The sequence below is a fragment of the Lonchura striata genome, chromosome 24 (assembly GCF_046129695.1).
Source record: "Lonchura striata isolate bLonStr1 chromosome 24, bLonStr1.mat, whole genome shotgun sequence".
In the NCBI taxonomy this organism is placed as follows: domain Eukaryota; kingdom Metazoa; phylum Chordata; class Aves; order Passeriformes; family Estrildidae; genus Lonchura; species Lonchura striata.
In genome coordinates, this window is record NC_134626.1 from 6584454 (window position 1) to 6605270 (window position 20817).

The window sequence follows — 20817 nt, forward strand, 5'->3', positions numbered from 1 at the left end:
TCTCAGCCTTCCCCAGGCTGAACAACCCAGATTTCTCAGCCTTCCCCAGGCTGAACTATCCATATTTCTCAGCCTTCCTGAGGTTGAACAATCATCACATCTTAGCCTACTGCAGCACGAACAATCCCAACTCTCTCAGCCTTACCCAGACTGCACAATCCTGATTTTCTCAGCTTTATCACCACAGGCTCTGGTGGCTGCAGGGATTGTCCCTCACCCTGCATGACAGGGACCAGCTGCTCCCCAGAAAACACCCCCAAGGTGGGGCTGAGGACTCAGACTCTGCCACAAACCCCACATTTCCCTGGGATTCAGTCCTGGTAGGATAAGCTCAGAGCCACGGGGAGGAGGGGAGGAGCCGTGGGGGAGCTCCATCAGGGCTCACCTGAGGCCAGGGGCCGGATCCACTCCTTGCTGTTGAGGTCCAGTCTCCAGAGGTCGTTGAAGGCGGCGTTGCAGCTGCTCTGGGTGCAGCCCCCGAACACGTACATGGACTGGTTGGGGTCGTAGTAACACGCACCTGTGAGAGAGCACAGAGCTGTCACTGCTGTCCCCACTGCCCTGCCACTGCTGTCCCCACTGCCCTGCCACTGCTGTCCCCAGAGCTGTCACTGCTGTCCCCACTGCCCTGTCACTGCTGTCCCCACTGCCCTGTCACTGCTGTCCCCACAGCGCTGTCACTGCTGTCCCCACTGCCCTGTCACTGCTGTCCCCACTGCCCTGTCACTGCTGTCCCCACAGCACTGTCACTGCTGTCCCCACAGCGCTGTCACTGCTGTCCCCACTGCCCTGTCACTGCTGTCCCCAGAGCTGTCACTGCTGTCCCCACTGCCCTGCCACTGCTGTCCCCAGAGCTGTCACTGCTGTCCCCACAGTCCTGTCACTGCTGTCCCCAGAGCTGTCACTGCTGTCCCCACTGCCCTGTCACTGCTGTCCCCACAGCGCTGTCACTGCTGTCCCCACTGCCCTGTCACTGCTGTCCCCAGAGCTGTCACTGCTGTCCCCACAGCGCTGTCACTGCTGTCCCCACAGTGCTGTCACTGCTGTCCCCAGAGCCCTGTCACTGCTGTCCCCAGTGCTGTCACTGCTGTCCCCTCTGCCCTGTCACTGCTGTCCCCACAGAGCTGTCACTGCTGTCCCCAGAGCCCTGTCACTGCTGTCCCCACAGCGCTGTCACTGCTGTCCCCAAAGCCCTGTCACTGCTGTCCCCACAGAGCTGTCACTGCTGTCCCCACAGTCCTGTCACTGCTGTCCCCAGAGCTGTCACTGCTGTCCCCACTGCCCTGTCACTGCTGTCCCCACTGCCCTGTCACTGCTGTCCCCACAGCACTGTCACTGCTGTCCCCACTGCCCTGTCATTGCTGTCCCCACAGCGCTGTCACTGCTGTCCCCACTGCCCTGTCACTGCTGTCCCCAGAGCTGTCACTGCTGTCCCCACAGCCCTGCCACTGCTGTCCCCAGAGCCCTGTCACTGCTGTCCCCACTGCCCTGCCACTGCTGTCCCCACTGCCCTGTCACTGCTGTCCCCACAGCGCTGTCACTGCTGTCCCCACTGCCCTGTCACTGCTGTCCCCAGAGCTGTCACTGCTGTCCCCAGAGCCCTGTCACTGCTGTCCCCACTGCCCTGCCACTGCTGTCCCCACAGAGCTGTCACTGCTGTCCCCACTGCCCTGTCACTGCTGTCCCCAGAGCTGTCACTGCTGTCCCCAGAGCCCTGTCACTGCTGTCCCCACTGCCCTGCCACTGCTGTCCCCAGAGCCCTGTCACTGCTGTCCCCAGAGCCCTGTCACTGCTGTCCCCACTGCCCTGTCACTGCCTGTGTCCCACGCCCAGCTCAGGCCCTTTCCTCCCTGGAGAACAGCAGCCGGGCTGCCCCAGCTCCCCAGAACCACAGGGCTCCCCTGAGCAGGGTGAAGCTCCAGCAAGAACCTTCCCAAGAGGATTATCCCTCAGGCAGAGCTGCTCCTCTAAGTGCAGAGAAAACTGCCTTAGAGGTCTGTAATTAATGAGCTTAGCTGTGATTAAGGCACTGAGCTCCCTGACCTGCCCTGAGCCGGATCACACAGCTCACAGACCCCTCTGTGCACCCAGCCCTGGGCTTTGCTCTCTCTTCAGGATTTCTCCCAATCTCATTTAAAGAGTCCAGCTAAAACTCAAGATCATCCACGGGCATTCCCCCTGCTCCCCCTGGGGAAGGATGAGGCAGCCAGACGGGGAACAGGGAGGGAGCACCACGTTTGACAACCCCTCAAAGATACCCAAGAGCTTTTGTCCCCAAAAAAGCTCTGCAGCAAAAGAAAACCCATGGAAGTGTCTGACTTTGGCAGAGAGAGTCTGCAGCACACAGGTACCTCTGGCAAGAGGGAACTGAGAGATGGAGCAGGGAGGGCTCACTCAGCTTGGAGGCTGGGCAGAATTCCGAATTTCCCATAAAATTCCATGTGGAATAACCCCCCCCACATCAAAATCATGGAGATTGTGCTCTCCTTTTAAGAGTAATTTTAAGCTGCTGAAGATGAGGAAGGCAGAGCAGCTTGAGTGGAAAAAAAAAATTAGGGAAACCCAGGAAAAGGCAAGCACAATGAAAAGTGCAGTTTATTCCAGCTTGTGGGAATTCCACAGTGGGATTGTGGGGGCTGCTCTGTGCAGGGTCAGGAGCTGGACTTGGATGATCCTTGTGGATCCAGCTCAGGATATTCTGGGATTCCATAATATGTTTATAGTTTATACCAAGTGTAGAACAAATCAGGGGGAAATTGTGCATGTCCCTGATGGTTTTAGGGTTTCTTTGGGTAGAAAACACTGAATAGATTTAGTTGGGGTTTTTTAGTGTCCCAGCAAAATTCAGTGACCCCCAGAGTTTCAGCACTGCGGAAGTGGCTTATCTTTGCAAAAGAATCAGGAAATCTGGTGTTTGAAGACACTGATGCTCAGGGGGAGCAGAGGTTCTGGTTCTGAGCACACTCCTGATTCCTGTCCTGAGCAATGAACCACTGGATATTTTAACCTGGAGCAGCTGACAGCCAGAGCAGAGCTGGCTGAGGAGGGAAAACCAAATGGAAAAGCACATTCCTTTCACCATAATCAAAAAGCATGGGACTTATGAAACTCAGAGAACAAGAAATCAATTCACCCATCCAAGTTCAAGGGCTGTATTTCCCACTGGAGAGATGGGAAGGAGCTGGCTGGGCTGTAAATCCCATTCCCACATGGATTGGAGGGTAACAGCCTTTGGTATTGGCCTTGGGCACTGCCAGGGATCCAGGAGCAGCCAGAGCTTCTCTGGGCAGCTGTGCCAGGGGCTGCCCACCCTCACAGGGAACAATTCCTGCCCAATACCCCACCCAGCCCTGCCTCTGGCAGTGGGACCCACTCCCTGTGTCCTGTCCCTCCATCCCTTGTCCCCAGTGCCTCTCCAGCTCTCCTGGAGCCCCTTCAGGCCCTGGAAGGGCTCTGAGCTCTCCCTGGAGCCTTCTCCAAGTGAACACCCCCAGCTTTCCCATCTCCTTCTATCTCCATCTCCACCTCACTCCCTAAAATGCTATTGTCCTGCTCCTTGCAGTGCAGGGCCTGGGTGCAGCCAAAATCCGGGGATATTGAGCAAGTCTGGGTGCTGGGAGCAGCTGCAGCTCTGCTCCAGGAGCAGCCCATCCTGTAAAGCAAACATTCCAGCTGTCACCGCTCCCAACGGGTTCGTCAAACCCACAAATTGCTGTAATTACTCATCCCAGTGGTGCCACCAACCCCAGGCTCCTTGGAAACAAAAACAATAAATCAGTGCCTAAAATTAGTCACTCCTCCAGCAAAGGATCAATATCCCTGGCACAAGGGTCTGCATTCCTTTGCTGCTTTTCCGTTTCTGCATTCCTGAGCCTCCTGACATCTTTTTCCGACTGCGGGCAGTGATTTCACCCCGTGACTCATCGCCCTGCTGTGACCTCGCAGGTTCATACATAAAACAGCTCGGTGACTCCTGCAAACATCATCCAAAAAACCCCAAACACGGGGGATTTCTGCTCCTGAACACCCAGCATTATTAATGCTTCATATCCTGCAGTTTTGCAGCCTTTGGAAAAGTGACAGCCTGTCCAGAGTTTGCTCTCAGCGGTGTGATCCCTGCCAGGCACTCCCTCCCCACGGCATCGCCTTCCATTCACTTATTCCTTATCAAGCACTTCTGCCATTCCTCCCTTCAGGACTGAGAGCAGACTGGTTGACTTCCAGCTGCTTAGAATTCCCCTCCCTGTCCGTTTGTGCTCCCTGTGAGAACTTCTGGGATGGTTCTAATAATTCCTGGAAGCGAGAGCGAGCCTCAGACGGAGCTTTGATGGCAGCACTGACTCGTGCCTGGGCGGTGACATATTCCCACAAAAACCAGCAAATCACTCATCCCTCATGAAGGACTTTGCGAGTCCTGCCTGCTCCCTCCCCACTGCCCAAACTCCTGTTCCCTCCACCTCAGCTCACCGTCATCCCTTGGGATTTTAGGTGATTTTAGTTCAGAGTTTGACTTTCCGGAACTGACGATTTGTAGCTCGGCTTTAAGGCTGGAATCTGGCCCACAGGCACGGAATGCTGCTGCAGGGAAAGCAGAGGCTGCACATTTGGGCAGCTGCTCATGAACCAATCCGTTTAAGTCAGCAAACAAGTTAATCCAGATTAGCTTTGTGCCCACAAAGTGCATTAATAACGCTGCTGCGGCCAGCGGGGCCGGGCAGAGCCCCCTGTCACCGAGCGAGGCTAATACGGATTACACGCTCCGAGGGCAGTGGATTTAGGGAGACAACTCACTTTGCAGCCAGGAAACCCGTGGTAGGCAGCAGGATAAAGGAAAGAGCACACACAGTGCTTTTTGGGGCAACTCTGAGCCTTTTCCAGGCCATTTCTAGCTGGCCCGAGCATCCAGCAGTCGCAAAAAACGCTGCTAAAATTGAAGGGAAATTCATGCAAATGTGAAGTCGTTAATAAGCACTTCACTAACGCTGCTAAAAATGAGCTGTGAACTGCGGAGCCTTTTCATCCTTCGGGAAGGCGAGGGGTTCTCGGCAGGGCACAATGACTTCACCAGAGCTCCCCGCAGCGTCTCCCGGGCTTGTCTTGGCAGGAGGCAGCGCCGCGGCTGCCTCATAAATTATTGCTTGGGAAGATGAAAATGTGATGCCTGCTGCTCTTGGAATGGCAGGGCTTGCACCGTGTTTATCCTCCCTCGGAAAAATGCAATTTGCTTCCTGGAAGAGCTGTCCCCCAGAGGGCTCAGACCCCATGCTGAAGTCACAGGAAGGAATTTTTGCCGTGTTTTTTTTTTGTTTGAGGCGAGGCAGCTCAGTGCTACTGCACTCCAAAGAACAGGATTTATTTCAATACCTTTCCCTCCAAGGCACTGTGTTTAGGTATTTTTTCTCCTCTGTTTCTTTTCCAGAATCTTGGAAGAATTAACCCAAACACTGAGAGGTGCTGTTGACTGAATCACTCACTTCTGTCAGCAAATCCACCTGCAGCTCTGCTCGATTTGAGCCCAGCACACTGCAGAATTCCCAGTTTTCCTCACAGATGCACAGGACCTGTGCGAGCAGCTGGTGCACATCCCCGAGCGCTGCACTTTCCAAAACCCACTGGCTTTGATGGGAATGACTCCAGCCCAGGGGCTGAGGTTTTTGGGGAGGGGGCAAAGCTCAGGTGCAGATCCTGGGGACAGCTCTGGGTGCCTCAGGACATGAAGGACACTGAGGGGCTGGAGAGATGGGAACGGAGCTGGGGAAGGGGCTGAGCCCCCCAGAGAGGCTGAGGGAGCTGAGAAAGGGCTCAGCCTGGAGAAAAGGAGGCTCAGGGGGAATCTTGTGGCTCTGCACAACTCCTGACAGGAGGGGACAGTCAGGGGGGTCGGGCTCTGCTCCAGGGAACAGGGACAGGACACGGGCAACATCCCAAGGCTGTGCCAGGAGAGATTTAAGCTGGATATTGTGAAAAACCCTTCATGGCATGGGGGTCAGGCACTGGCACAGACTGCCCAGGGCAGTGCTGGAGTCGCCACCCCTGGACGTGGCACTTGGGGACACGTTTTGGTCAAGGGCTGACTCCATGATATCTGGGAGAGTTTTGCAGCCTGGGGAGCTGCAGAAAGATCCCTGCACAACCAGAAAGCCACAGTCCCACCCCGTTTCCTCTCCATCAGCATTTCCCAGGACCTACGAGCCCGCCGTGACCAGCAGCTCCCAAATCCCTGCTCTTGTGCCGAGTGTTGGCACAGTTGTTGGCTGAATACCGGCGGTGATGGGCACGTGTGGCACTGCCAGCCTGAGGGAGGCACGTGTGGCACTGCCAGCCCCTGTGTGGCACTGCCAGCCCCCTTGTGGCACTGCCAACCCCTGTGTGGCACTGCTAACCCCCTTGTGGCACTGCCAGCCCCCAGGGAGGCACGTGTGGCACTGCCAGCCCCTGTGTGGCACTGCCAGCCCCTGTACAGCACTGCCAACCCCTGTGTGGCACTGCCAACCCCCTTGTGGCACTGCCAGCCCCTGTGTGGCACTGCCAGCCCCTGTACAGCACTGCCAACCCCTGTGTGGCACTGCCAGCCCCCTTGTGGCACTGCCAGCCCCTGTACAGCACTGCCAGCCCCTGTACAGCACTGCCAACCCCTGTACAGCACTGCCAACCCCCTTGTGGCACTGCCAACCCCCATGTGGCACGGCCAGCCCCAAGGAAGGCAGCTCCCAGCAGGATTGCAGGGATGGCACTGCTAGCCTGAGGGAGGCAGCTCCCATGGGGACTCCAGGGAATGGCACTGCCAGCCCCAAGGAAGGCAGCTCCCAACAGGATTGCAGGGATGGCACTGCCAGCCCCAAGGAAGGCAGCTCCCAGCAGTTTGGCAGGGATGGCACTGCCAGCCCTAAGGAAGGCAGCTCCCATGGGGACTCCAGGGAATGGCACTGCCAGCCCCAAGGAAGGCAGCTCCCAGCAGGATGGCAGGGATGGCACTGCCAGTCCCAAGGAAGGCAGCTCCCAGCAGTTTGGCAGGGATGGCACTGCCAGCCCCAAGGAAGGCAGCTCCCAGCAGTTTGGCAGGGATGGCACTGCCAGCCCCAAGGAAGGCAGCTCCCAGCAGGATGGCAGGGATGGCACTGCCAGCCCCAAGGAAGGCAGCTCCCAGCAGTTTGGCAGGGATGGCACTGCCAGCCCCAAGGAAGGCAGCTCCCAGCAGTTTGGCAGGGATGGCACTGCCAGCCCCAAGGAAGGCAGCTCCCATGGGGACTCCAGGGAATGGCACTGCCAGCCCCCAAGGAAGGCAGCTCCCAGCAGGATGGCAGGGATGGCACTGCCAGCCCCCAAGGAAGGCAGCTCCCATGGGGACTCCAGGGAATGGCACTGCCAGCCCCCAAGGAAGGCAGCTCCCAGCAGGATGGCAGGGATGGCACTGCCAGCCCCAAGGAAGGCAGCTCCCAGCAGGATGGCAGGAATGGCACTGCCAGCCCCCGAGGGAGGAGATGCCTGGATACTCACTGTGGGAGAAGCGCTGGGTGATGGGGGTGCCGGGGTAGGGGTAAGTGCGGCTCTCCCACTGGATGTTCCCCTCCTGCACTGCCTTGATGAAGCCGTGGTAGCACTGATGGGCCACACCTGGGGAGAGAACAACACTGTCAGCAAGGCTGGGAACCAACTGTGCCTGCACGGGGACAGCTGCAAACCCCCGTGTTTGGGTTAGAACCACGCTGGGAACGCAGGGGATTAAAGGAATAAAGACAAGGGAACTCTGCAAACGGGGAAGTCAGCAGTGTGCACCGGCTGGGTCGGGAAGCAGAGCCTTTGGGAGAGGAAGGAAGCACTGGGATGCTTTGGAGAGCTTGTGTGCAGCCCTCTGTGCTTCACCCTTGCTCCCTCAGCACACCCTGAGGGTCAGCTTCCCACCCCTCAGTTGAATAATCAATTTTTAAGAGTGTGAACGCAGCTACTGGCCAGGGATCTGAATAAAGTTGGAAAGGAGATATCAGTGATAAAAATCAGCAGGGATGCTCCAAGGCTGCCACTGCGTGAGAGGGCTGGGAGGGGCCAGAGGCTGCTCCCTGAGGAGACAGAAGGGTCTGGAGAAGGTTTCTGGCAGCAGCAGCAGCTCAGCAGACACTTGGTGGCACCTGCACTGAGGATGCCACAACCTGCCAAGAGTTCTTCCCCAAGCCCTGTGCCAGGAACACCCCCAGCAAGAAATCCCACTCCAGGATATAAAGCAGGAAGGGTTTTTTTAAATTAAAAAATAAAGCCTGGGGTCCTTGAGGAGCTGATCCCTGAGAGTCACACGGGAAAGGGAATGTGAGCTCCAGCAGTGCACAGCAGATGTATCCTGGCAAACAGGAAAAATTAACCAGGAGAACACAAACCAATTGTTTACCTCGAGTGACCTCTCTGGGCACAGCTCGCAGGTGGTGCTTCCAGACCTTTTTTTGGCTGGAATTGCCACAGAAGGGCCCAGCTGCCCAGCACCACTTGTCCCCTGAGAGGTGACCCAGCCCAAAGCCACGTTGTGCCCCTGGCTGCTCATCCCTGGGCTCCAGGGATGTTTCCCACATCCCTCTGGGGTGAATCCCAGGTGTTTGTCCATCCCAGCTGCATTCCTTGCAGGCCGCTCCAGGAAACAGCCAAGCAGCCACTTGGGGCTGCAGCACTTGGAAAAGGCCCTTCCCCAGGGCTGTGGGCAGCTGCTGCCCCAAAAGGATGCACAAAAAGACTCATTTTGGGCCATGATCCCTGCTGGGGTAGCTGTGATGTTTTAACCCCCAGCCTGTTCAGCTCTGGGCAAAGTGGGAAATGCCTGGAATCTTCCAGATGAGGAGAAGTCCATAAATGAGCCATCACCCCACAATCTGCCAAGGGCATTCCTCACCTGACACCCACTCCTGTTTTCCAGAAGGAACACATTCCCCTTGTGTAGCAACCTGTCCCATTTCCTAGGATTGAAATGCTCTCCTCTCCTCTGAAACTCCTTGTTTTTAAATGAAGCTCGTGATTAAAGCACGCACCCAACAGAATCCGACCAGAAATCACCCAGTGTATTAAAATAAAATGAACCAGGAGGTTCTGTTTGTATCCTTGTCCAAATTTTCCCTCCTTATTTGCTGTATCATATTTCTCCAGCATTAAAATACCTCCACGAGGCTCTGGAATGAATGTGTGGAGGCAAAGGAAGGATCTGTGTCTCTGGGCTACTCTTCCAGGAAGCTGGAATATGCACATCTCAACTCATGCAGATTTTATACTGCACTTATCTCCAGCAGAGCTGTAAGAACCAGAGCCAGGGCTGTTGAAAGCAGCTTTGGGAATGTTAATTACTGAGCAAGACACAAACGAAGCGCAATTAAAGCCACATCAGCCATGGGACACTGGCAGGGGCTCTGAGCAGGAGGCTGCAATCCAAGGTCACCAGTGCAGCACTGGGAGCACCCAAAGGCAGCAAAGGAGCTGCTCTGTCGTGGGGCTTGGGCTTTGTTTTATTTTGGGCTGGAAGAGACCTCAAAGCTCATCCAACTCCAACCCCTGCCAAGGGTGGGACTTTCCACTATCCCAGATCACTCCAGACCCTGTCCAGTCTGGTCTTGGACACTTCCAGGATGGGAATTCACGGCCTCTCTGGGTTTTCTACCCTGAGAGAGGCCGAGGGGTTCAATTCTGCACAGCTACAGGCCCTCTTTGAGCAAAGCCAGGGACCCTGTGGCTGTTAGGATTTCTCTAGGATTTCACAAAAGCCAGATTTCAGAGTTTGAGGGGAAAACAAGAGGCAAAGGTAAAAGAGATCTGGGTTGCAAGCCCCAGAGTAAAGAAATTGCTGCCATCACTTGTACCTTTGATCAGTCGATACCACTGTTTGCAGACAAGGGCGGCGGTTTTGTGCTCCTGGTAGGGAGAGAGGAAGGACAGGATGTATTCCAAAACCTCTTCTGGCAGCTCCAGCATCGATCTGGAGCTGGGCCTGGGCTCCTCCACCTCCAGCTCGGCGTGGGGCTCATCCTCCTGCTCCATCGTCCCTTCCACCGTGGCGTCCTCTGGATCCACGGCCATGAACCCGTCATCGTCACTGTCCGAGGAGCTGGCCATGGCATCCCACGTCACTGCTGGCAAAGGGACAATGGGGAGGTCACAGGGAGCATCAGGAAGGCACCGAGAGGTGTGTGCCACGCCACAGGGCTCTGGCACAGCAATCACCGAGTGCAGGACGTGGTTTTGCAGTTTTGCAGCAGCTGAGGGTTTAGCAACGGCTTTGCCAGGTCACTCCATCTCTCCCCACCCTGCTGCTGCCTCCAGTGGGAAGCAGAGAGCCAAAGGCAAACCCCTGGAGCTGCTGCTCGAGGAGACATCGTCCTGCCCTGCCCTGCACCGTGGGGCCCAGCTGGGATGGGGAAAGGATCCCTGTGGAATCTCACCCGAGGTGAGACAGGACCACAGCAACATTTCCAGTCCCTCCGCCCTGTGGAACCTGTTCTGTCAGCGAGGCTGTTTTAGCCCAAACAGCTCCTTGTGGGGGAAAAATGCCCTGCCTCGTTTTCACCACGCTTTTCCTTTTATTTGTGAAATACCTGCACACAGCCCTGGCTGGCAGGAGGTGAAGAAAGCAAATCCCCCCAGGATTTACTGCTGATGGAAGGCTGGGATAGCAGAGGTTGTATCTCCAGCTATTCTCAACACCCCAAGTGTAAGGTGACACCTCGATGACAGAAAAATATCATGACATAAATCCACCTTAACAAGTGGCTGTGTCCAGTTTGGGCACTTGGCACCATGTGAGGTTAAATCCACGCCTGCCATGGCAAGGCAAACCCCTGGCTCCATTTCCAGGAAGCAGCCAGCCTGTCTCCAGCAGAGCAGCAGCACTTTTCCCTCCCAAGGTGGCTGAGTGGAGACCAAGGGAGCAGCTGCTCCTTGAGTGCTCCTGGATCCATAGCCCAAACCACAGTAACAGCTCCCGGGGATGACACGGAGCTTTCTTTCCCAGAAATTCCCATTTTATCCTTTCCTAGCACGAGGAAAAGATCCAAACCAGGGCAAGCTCCCCGTTCTTGCATCACTCAGCCTGGGTTCCTCTCAAGTCCACAAGGCAGAGGCTGCTCAGCCACCTCCAGCCCTGAACTGACCAGGATTATTGGAGCCAGATCCACACAGTCCATAGGATAAATCCAACCTGCAGCAAGCCAGGAAGCAAACTAGCTCCTTAAGATGGAAGACACGACAGCTTTTCCCTAACATCCTCCAATATAAGAATATTATCATTATTTTTTCCAAACCCTAACCCAGAAAATGCAGCTGGAAGGATTTGAAGTTATTGATGTCATTGTTTCATGTGGGTTACTGAGCAGGATAAATATCCTGATACAGAAACATCCTGATACAGAAACATCCTGATATAGAAATATCCTGATATAGAAATACCCCGGTAACAAACCCCATGTTAAACCATCAACTTGGGTCATCGACCTGATTTATAAATGAGGTTCATTTCTCAGGAATAATCTGAGCTGCTGTTACTAATCCAGTGTTTTCCCATGCCGTGGGAATGGCAGGTGGTGAGACACAGAGTGGGAAAGCTTTCCATGGCAACCAATTCATGCCCAGGAAAATGACAGGCGGCAGCACCAGTCCCCACTGCTGTCAGGCTCCCTGACGAAGCAGCTTTGGAAAATCCACAGGGCTGTCAATCTGTGGGAGGAACCACGGGAGGAACCACGGCAGAACCCAGCACGTTTCCCATGTCAGAAATCCCTGCTGGAGTCACTGATGTGGCAGAGGAGGCTGGAACCCAAACACTGACACGGGCACTGCTGCTGCTGCCACAAACCCGCCTCACACAGCCCCACATGCAGGAACTCCCAGGGACTGAGGGAAGGGAAAAGTGGAATTGAGCTAAAAAATGATGAAAGAATGGAGGGTTGGGCCTTTACAAGCAAAGGCATCCATGGCTGGGTAGTGCCTGTGCTGGCTTCCATCCTGACACAGCATGGAGCCAGTGCTGCTGGTGCTCCTGCTCTGGATGGGGCCTTGCTCCAGTCTGGGATGGGGCTGTGCTCCAGTCTGGGATGGGGCTGTGCTCCAGTCTGGGATGGGGCTGTGCTCCAGTCTGGGATGGGGCTGTGCTCCAGTCTGGGATGGGGCTGTGCTCCTGTTTAGGATGGGGCTGTGCTCCTGTTTAGGATGGGGCTGTGCTCCAGTCTGGGATGGGGCTGTGCTCCTGTTTAGGATGGGGCTGTGCTCCTGTTTAGGATGGGGCTGTGCTCCAGTCTGGGATGGGGCTGTGCTCCAGTCTGGGATGGGGCTGTGCTCCAGTCTGGGATGGGGCCCTGCTCCAGTCTGGGATGGGGCTGTGCTCCTGTTTAGGATGGGGCTGTGCTCCAGTCTGGGATGGGGCCCTGCTCCAGTCTGGGATGGGGCTGTGCTCCAGTCTGGGATGGGGCCCTGCTCCAGTCTGGGATGGGGCTGTGCTCCTGTTTAGGATGGGGCCGTGCTCCAGTCTGGGATGGGGCCCTGCTCCAGTCTGGGATGGGGCTGTGCTCCTGTTTAGGATGGGGCTGTGCTCCAGTCTGGGATGGGGCTGTGCTCCAGTCTGGGATGGGGCTGTGCTCCTGTTTAGGATGGGGCTGTGCTCCAGTCTGGGATGGGGCTGTGCTCCAGTCTGGGATGGGGCCGTGCTCCTGTTTAGGATGGGGCTGTGCTCCTGTTTAGGATGGGGCTGTGCTCCAGTCTGGGATGGGGCCGTGCTCCTGTTTAGGATGGGGCTGTGCTCCAGTCTGGGATGGGGCTGTGCTCCTGTTTAGGATGGGGCTGTGCTCCTGTTTAGGATGGGGCTGTGCTCCAGTCTGGGATGGAGCTGTGCTCCAGTCTGGGATGGGGCTGTGCTCCAGTCTGGGATGGGGCCCTGCTCCAGTCTGGGATGGGGCTGTGCTCCTGTTTAGGATGGGGCTGTGCTCCAGTCTGGGATGGGGCTGTGCTCCAGTCTGGGATGTGGCCGTGCTCCAGTCTGGGATGGGGCTGTGCTCCAGTCTGGGATGGGGCCCTGCTCCAGTCTGGGATGGGGCTGTGCTCCAGTCTGGGATGGGGCCGTGCTCCAGTCTGGGATGGGGCCGTGCTCCTGTTTAGGATGGGGCTGTGCTCCAGTCTGGGATGGGGCTGTGCTCCTGTTTAGGATGGGGCTGTGCTCCTGTTTAGGATGGGGCTGTGCTCCAGTCTGGGATGGGGCCCTGCTCCAGTCTGGGATGGGGCCGTGCTCCTGCTCAGGATACAGAAGGGCAGGAGGGTCTGTCCCTCCCTTCCTCCCAGCCTGGGAGCTCGGAGCAGCTCCTCGGCAGGCAGAGGTTTCCATCTCCACCCTGAAGCCCTGCCAGGATCCCAAGCAGGAGGGTTTTTGTCTCTGTCCTGGGGACAGCAGGACCCTGCAGATGGTGATGGGCTGGGGAGTTGTCAGGACTTTGTGTCATCCCAACTACTTTTATCTTTATTTGTGCTCTAAATAATGTCCAAATCCTGCTGGAGAGAGTCATGGGAAGTGCAGGAATGCACATCCACTAGAAAGAGGTGTTTTCCAGCTAATAAATCCCAAGCTGCATCCTCTGGAGCAGGCTCGGGAATAACCCAACACGTCAGGCTGATCCCAGACACAAAACAACAAAAATAATCTTTCAGGCCAATTTTAAAACAGCGGGAGGAGCCTCAAATAGCATATCTGAGGATGGAGAAGCTCCACTGAGTTTTGTCTTCTCTTCCCAAGCCACTTGATAATATTATAAATATTCCAAAGCATCTCCTTTGGTAAATCCTTGTTTCCTAAATGTTTGAACATAAGGAATAACCATCCTCAGAGTTTTCACACCCACACCATGTTCTTTTTCGGAAGGAAAACAAGGCCAGCAATAAACCCAGCTCCCAAAAGGCAGCTCGCTGTCAAAATAACCCTCCAAGCTTGACCTGCCACGGATGTGGATTCTGTTGGAACAGCGGGCTGGGAATAACCACTCCTGGAATACAAAGCAAAGCCCTGTCCCAAAACCCTGCTCCAATACAGAAAAAGGAAAAAGAACCCAGGCAGCTGGCAAAAAAGAGCTAAAGCATCCCAGCAGCTCCTGCTGCCAGTTATTCAGCAGATCCATGAGGGAAAATCCCACACCTGTGGTTTTACTGGTTATTCCAGGAGCAGAACTGAGTGTTCCTGCATTTTGGGGTGATGCAAGAGGTGCTTTCTCCCTCATCCTGCCTCTCCAGGTGCTCTCTGCTTGCACCATGCTGGGCTCCACTTTGTACCTGGGCTAAAATGAATCTCTGAGCACTCAAAAAGCTGCAACCAAGAGATTTAAGCAGTTTTGTCTCATCCCAAAGTAGCTGCAATCCAATTAACTCCGGGATCGGACTGAGCCCTGAAAACATCAACACGTCCTCCAAACGTTCCATGATAATCTGCACCCCAGAGCCCTGCTGGTCCCAGAGAAATGCCTGTATATCCCAGCACTAGGAAGGTTTTGGGGCCTTCAGGAATCAGCCTGGAGCTGCAGCAGGGAGGAAGCAGGCAGGACAGGAAGCGCTGGAAGGGCAGCAGGAGCAGAGCTCTGCCGGTGCTGATGGAATCTGCCTGCCCTTTCCTAAAAGCATTGTCTCTGCCAGCTGGCAAAACATTTCATAATCTTTTTCCTCCTTTCAGAGCACTTCAATTTTCCCTTTCTCCCCTCCTGAAATTAGTTAAGAACCTGCTATTTATTCCTAAAGTAATTATCTGCAACTAATAGCTGAGGAATATTAAATGCAGGCAAAAATAACCCCACTGGATTGAAGCACTGCTCAAAACCTGCTCCTGCAAATCCCTGATTGGTCCAAGGAGCTTTTCCAACCTGCAGATCCCTCTCCTGGTCCCACGGAACCCAAAGCTCAGGCATGGGTGGCACTGGTGGTTCCCTTCCTAGCTGCCTCCTCTTCTCCACAACTTCCAGCTGCTTCAGGAAGTGCTTGAACCTGCAGGGTTTTTAACCTGCAGGTTTTTAACCAGGGTTTTTCGCCCCTGTTTTTATGGGTTTTATGGAAAAAAGGCTCCAAGGGCAAGCTGTTGAATAGCAGTGAGAGGCTGAGCACCGGTCCTGAGTCAGAGCACTGCACACACAGGGAATGCTCACCCCAAACGGCAGCAGAGGAGCTGCAGTGCTGCTCCCGCCAGGAATAAACCATTCCAGGTGTGAGAGGACCCAGCCTGGCAGCCCAGGGCTGTTACAGTGAGCTCATGGCACTCTATTTCCCCTTCCCCAGGACCCTGTGACTCTGATCAGATATCCCTGGAACCTCCTTCCTGCCCCAGAGGGGTTGGTGGAGAGCCAGGGAAGCCCACCCTGTCCAAAATCTATATATTCCCCTGACATTTCCTGTTTGTCCTCTTTTGCCCCGCTCTCACCACAGAATAAAGAGAGCTGAACCAACATATCTGGGGTAAGAACCTCTTTTGGAAATCTTTGCCATCTCCTGATATTCCTCCCCTCACACAGGGTTTGGGCTGCCAGGAGAGAGGGATTTAAATGCACCTGGCAACCTGGTGGAAATGTAGGGGTGGAAGGCAGCAACTGTCTCCAACCTGCTCCAGACTCTTCCTCATGCTTGGGAATGACTTCTTCCACGTCTCCAGGGTGGCACTCTGGGGACAGCCACACCTCTGGCTGATTCTCTGCCCCAGTTCAAATAAAAATCCTCTTCCATCAGACAGAAACGGTTCGTTTTTCCTTTTTAAAAAAAAATCTTTTCTCTATGGGAAGGATTTTTCCCACATTTTCAGTGTTTTCATGTTTGTCTCTCCAGCTGTGCCATCAAAGACTTCACCTGCAGCTTTCTCTGCTCCTGGTTTTGCCCTAAAACAAGCCCTGAGACCTCTTTTGAGGTGAAAAGAGGAAAATTCAACACTATTTCCGAGGAGCAGCATGATATTTTATAAAAGCAGCAGCAGAGGGAATGTAAGGTCCGTGGGAACCACGGGACTCAGGACTGGGGTAAACACCTTTAAATAAAACAACATTCCCAGTCCTCCCTAACCTGAAGCAGCTGGAACTGATCCTTTTGGAAATCAACTGCTGGGCAAGCTCAATAATGGGGGGAAAAAAAAAGCAGATTTTAGTCCAAAAAAAGAAAATACAGCCTCTGGGAAGCTATGGAATGAGCAATATCCTGTCTGTGCAGAGCAAGACCTCGGAATACTGGCACCACAGACACTCCTTATCCCTGCACAACAACAATTCCAAGGGTTCTTCAAAGAACTGCTTTCTTTTTTTTTTTTTTTTTTTTTTTCCCAACACAAGATTGTTTTTCTTTCATACAAGTCATCCAGGAAAAGAAAGGATTCCTAAATTCCATCTGCAAGGTTGAAAATTCCACCGTTTCTCTGTCAACACAACCTCCCTGTGATGGTTTTACCTGTTAGAACAGCCGGCTTTGGGAAAAAATTCCAAATCACATCATTTTTACTGCTGCCCATTGTCCTGGAAGAGCACCACTGCAGCTGAATTTTGGTTGATATTTCTGTTATAAAAAGGTACCAAGATCCCAGAAATTCCTCCCAGCCCAGTGATGAGCTGACCCTTTGCTATTTCAGATTCCTGCTCATTTTTTTCTGAGGTTTCAGTTAAAAAATAAGCAACAGTATGACATTACACAGCAGGATTTATTGCACAAACAGCACAGCAACCTACAAATAAATCCTGCTGAATCTGTTTTCCCACAAAATGAATGCACTGAAAACCAGAATGAAAATGTGGGGGTTATCCTGGATTTATTGGTGGAATACAAATCAGGGAGCTGCTGTTTGAGGGACTTTTTGGTGTGGAGTTTACAGGAAAAGGGGAAGCAGCAGAGTTTAATGACACCACACTTGAGGTGTATATAGGGAAATCCTCATTATTATTATTCTTATTATTATTACAAAACCTCATAAATTATTCAAAAGCTTAAAAAAAAATCTTAATAAATATGAAGTAATATGCAGGAAATTTATAATGGAACCATGAGGTAAACACTTCAACTGACCCAAAATCCAGCCTGGTTTTGCTCACACGAAAAACAAGTCTTAAAAAGACAATACCTGTAGGTTCTGTATTTCCCTTTCCACACCAAAAAGGACAATCTTTAAATATCCCTGCAGAAAGCCATGAAAAAAGCAAAAATCTCCACCATCCCCCAACCCCTCCACTTGTTATGGATGTATGGATTTGGAGAATTTTCAAAGTTTTGGACAATATTATTACCCTAAAAAGAGTTGGATTTGTTTCAAACCTGCCAAAATCTGCCTTGCCAAGCCCTGGCAGCTGAGGAGCAATAATCGGCTGCTCCCTTTTCCCGTGCTCCTGAAATCCCCTAAATTTTGTAGGAAATGAGGAGGATTTTGGGCTCACACACTCCCTCTGCCGGCCCCCGCCAAGCCCTGAATTCCAGTTATCCTCAGCTCAGCTTTTCCCAGCAAACAAATCCTGCTCCATTTGCAAACTGTGAGCCCCAAAACCCAGAATAACCCCTAACCAAGCAAACAGAAGCCTTTGGGGCTGGAAAATTGAGGTTTTTCCAAGGAAAAGGGCAGCTGCTCCTCCTGGTGCAACATCTGCTGTGGGAGGATGAAGTTCACAGGATAAAAACATTTATCCAAACCTGCTCAGGATGATTTATTGGCAAGAATTTCCATTTGGGAACACTGAGCAAACCCACACTGGGAGATCCTGGGAATTGCTGTCACCAGGAGAGCACAGGAGCTCCTGGACAAGCTTTTGGAAAGTTGTGGAGAATTGTCTGGAGGACAGCCTGTGAGAATGTCACAGCGTTCCCCGAGTCCTACAACACCTGAAACCTCCCAAAGTCACCAAAATTGGTTCATCTGCACAAATGGAAGGAACTTATAATGGAACCACGAGGAAAACACGGCTACTGACCCAAATCCAGCCCACTTCTGCTCAGCTGAAAAACCAGCCTGAAAACACAACTCCTGCAAGTTCTGGATTTCCATCCAGCCCAATGCCCGAGCAGAATAACCAAATGAAAACTGTGGAGATATCTCAGGAAAGGTTTGTTAACAAAACACCCAAACACACCAGATGCCTTCATTCCCGATTTTCTGACAGGCTGTGCTGGGGGCTTGTGGGATTCTTTTGTTAAAGTCCATTCTCTGCAGAGCACACCGAGGGATGCCCAGGGAGTCTCCCAGTGCCATTCCCAGGGAAGCCACGGTCCCCACGTGTCCCCAGGTGAGTGCCAGAGCCTCCTTGGCTGGGAGAGCCCTGGAGCTCATCTGTCGGAATCTGAGGTGTTGATGATCCCAAGATTGTAAAAGTCTCTGTCTGGCAGCCCCCTGCCAAAGCAGAAGCCATAATTGGTCTGTGCTGGTTTCCAGGTTGTTTATTCTGTTTATCTCTCACATGTTCTGCTGCCCTGCCCAGCTCTGTCCTGCAGGGCAGCGTGTGGGGCTCTGCCCTCAGGGGGATGTGACAAACATTCAATACCAGAAACTCCCTGGGCTGCATTTACAATAACGTGCCAATATCTGTCACCTACGTTGGACAGTGTGTCCCCAGCCTGAACCAACAGAAAAATGCCAACACCATAGTGACACATGGAGGACATGAAGAAGGAGAAAAAGGACAAGGCACACCCAATTTCCTCCAGCTTGTCCCCTTTGGACCCCTAATCTAGAATCCTAAAATTTTACTTTTGCACCTGTGCCACACTTGATTATTACTTCTGTAAAACACTCAGAGCTTGTAATCCACCCTGTAAGATTGCAAACTCTTTTCCATGGCCAGAGATCACAGCCAGTGTCTCTAGGGGCTCTGTCCAGGGGGGTTCCTGACCCCTGCCAGGGTCCCAGACCTGCCAGAGCAGCCAGAGGGAAGCTCTGGATTCCCACACTCATCCACCTCCTGCAGCTCACAGGCAGCTGGGGAGCAGGAAAATGGCATTTCCCACCCTGCCGAGCATGGCAGCATCAGGCCTCTTCCTCCTCTTCCTCCAGAATTTGGAGCTCTCTTGCCTTTGCTGAGGATGCTCCCAGTGCCTTTCCAGTCTTATGGAACTTGGGGGAACTGAGGATTGCAGAATCATGGGACGGTTTGAGTTGGCAGGAACCTTAAAGCACATCTCGTTCCACGGGCAGGGACACCTCCCACTGTCCCAGGCTGCTCCAAACCCCAGTGTCCAGTCTGACCTTGGGCACTGCCAGGGATCCAGGGGCAGCCACAGCTGCTCTGGGCACCTGTGCCAGGGCCTGCCCACCTCACAGGGAAGGATTTATCCCAATATCCCACCTGAACTCACTGGATCCTAGAGCAGGATTCTTGAGACCTTCCTGCCCCTGTAGAACCAGGCAGAGGGGGGCAGCAGGATCAGGAATCAGTGAGAGGGGAAGCAAAAGCTCTAAGCCTTGTTTCCAGAAATCCATCCATGGGTGGACACAGGACTCCCTTCAGAAACCACCAGCACATCCAAAGGCTGGGAAGAACCAGGATTCACACCTCCCAGCAGTGCTGTGCACAGGCAATCTCAGGTGGGACACCCGGGCAGGATTCCGGTGTCCAGCTCAGGTTGGATGTTTTGCAGTGGGAATGAAGGATGGAGACTCAGGAAAATGAAGTCCAGCACAGCCAGGTCAAGGTCAGGGTCTTCCTGCTGTGGGTGCTCATGCTCCTCTGGTTCTCCATCGTGACGTGGTCTTTGGCAGCACTCACACATCCATCACAGAATCATGGAATTGGTAAGGTTGGGAAAACCCTACACGATCACCGAGTCCACTGCTCCCCCAGCAGTGCCGTGTCCCCACTAAACCATGTCCCCACTAAACCATGTCCCCAGGTGCCACATCCTGGGACCAGCCATGGGCCATCAGCCTCTTGCCCACCTGGCTCATGTCCAGCTCAGGGCAGCGGCAAATGAGGAGTTTGGAAGGGGGGGGGTAACAATTTTATTTTTGCAATAACCAAAGCTATTCTTCAGCCCAGATTCACCAACTACACCTTTCCTCTCCCTACAAAAACACACAAGTCGTGAACAGTCCTGTCCTAGGTTATAATATTGGGGTGTATTCCATTACCACTTCAAGCTGCAATCCCCTCTTCCAAGAGGAACAGGTGAGACCTTTTCTACACTGGACCTCCAGAGGGAAACTACATCAGTCTACAGGAGCACTGCTTGGACAGAACCATATCTGCTACCACCACCCCAGCTAGCAAGTGTCAGGTTATATCTCTAACTCTGACAGTGGTTCCTCTTTTATACTATTATATGTATTTAGTTCTTTGTTCCCTTTTTCCTAAAAAATTGTATTTCTGACTTAAAGCCTCTCACTAGTTTGACTTTTTCAAACCAGGACAAGCCACCAGACCTTGCACCCAAAGCAAAGATGAGCTCAAGGCTACTGACTTTCAAGCCATAAAAAGAGAAAATATATACTGGGAAAAACCCATTTTATTGCAGCCTGGCTGGCCAAGGTTTGATTGGAATGGATGCCCAGGGCTTTCAGACGTGCTGCTGACTTGGCGGCGACGCTGATGAAATGTTTTTGTTAGCAAGCAGGACACCAGGACATGCACCACCACCACCTCCACATGGACATTAGCAGGGATGAGCACCCCAAACTGCCCTCCCCTCCTGATCTGAACTCCGGGGACACAGCAGTGTGTCAGACACACCCCAGCAGTGCTTTTGGGATGCTCACTGGTTGTGTCTCACACCAAACCTGTCTGTGCTCCCCCTGCATGCCCAGCCCTGCCATTCCCGAGGTGAGGCCTTTGATGGAAGCTCCCAAGCAGGGATTAACCATCCCCAGCAGTGCCCAGGAGCAGGGCTGGA

General features: G+C 53.5%; 1 protein-coding gene across 1 annotated transcript in view; it reads right to left on the reverse strand.

The window, feature by feature from the left end:
* The window catches only part of FBXO42 (F-box protein 42), a 51109-nt gene that overhangs the window by 22653 nt on the left and 7639 nt on the right, over positions 1–20817 (reverse strand). Inside the window, exons 2-4 of the mRNA XM_021537918.2 lie at positions 9828–10097; positions 7498–7614; positions 386–520 (exon numbers count right to left, since the gene is read on the reverse strand). Coding sequence (XP_021393593.2) covers positions 386–520; positions 7498–7614; positions 9828–10080 — 505 coding nt within the window. The 5' untranslated portion in view covers positions 10081–10097. The remainder of the gene's footprint in view (positions 1–385; positions 521–7497; positions 7615–9827; positions 10098–20817) is intronic.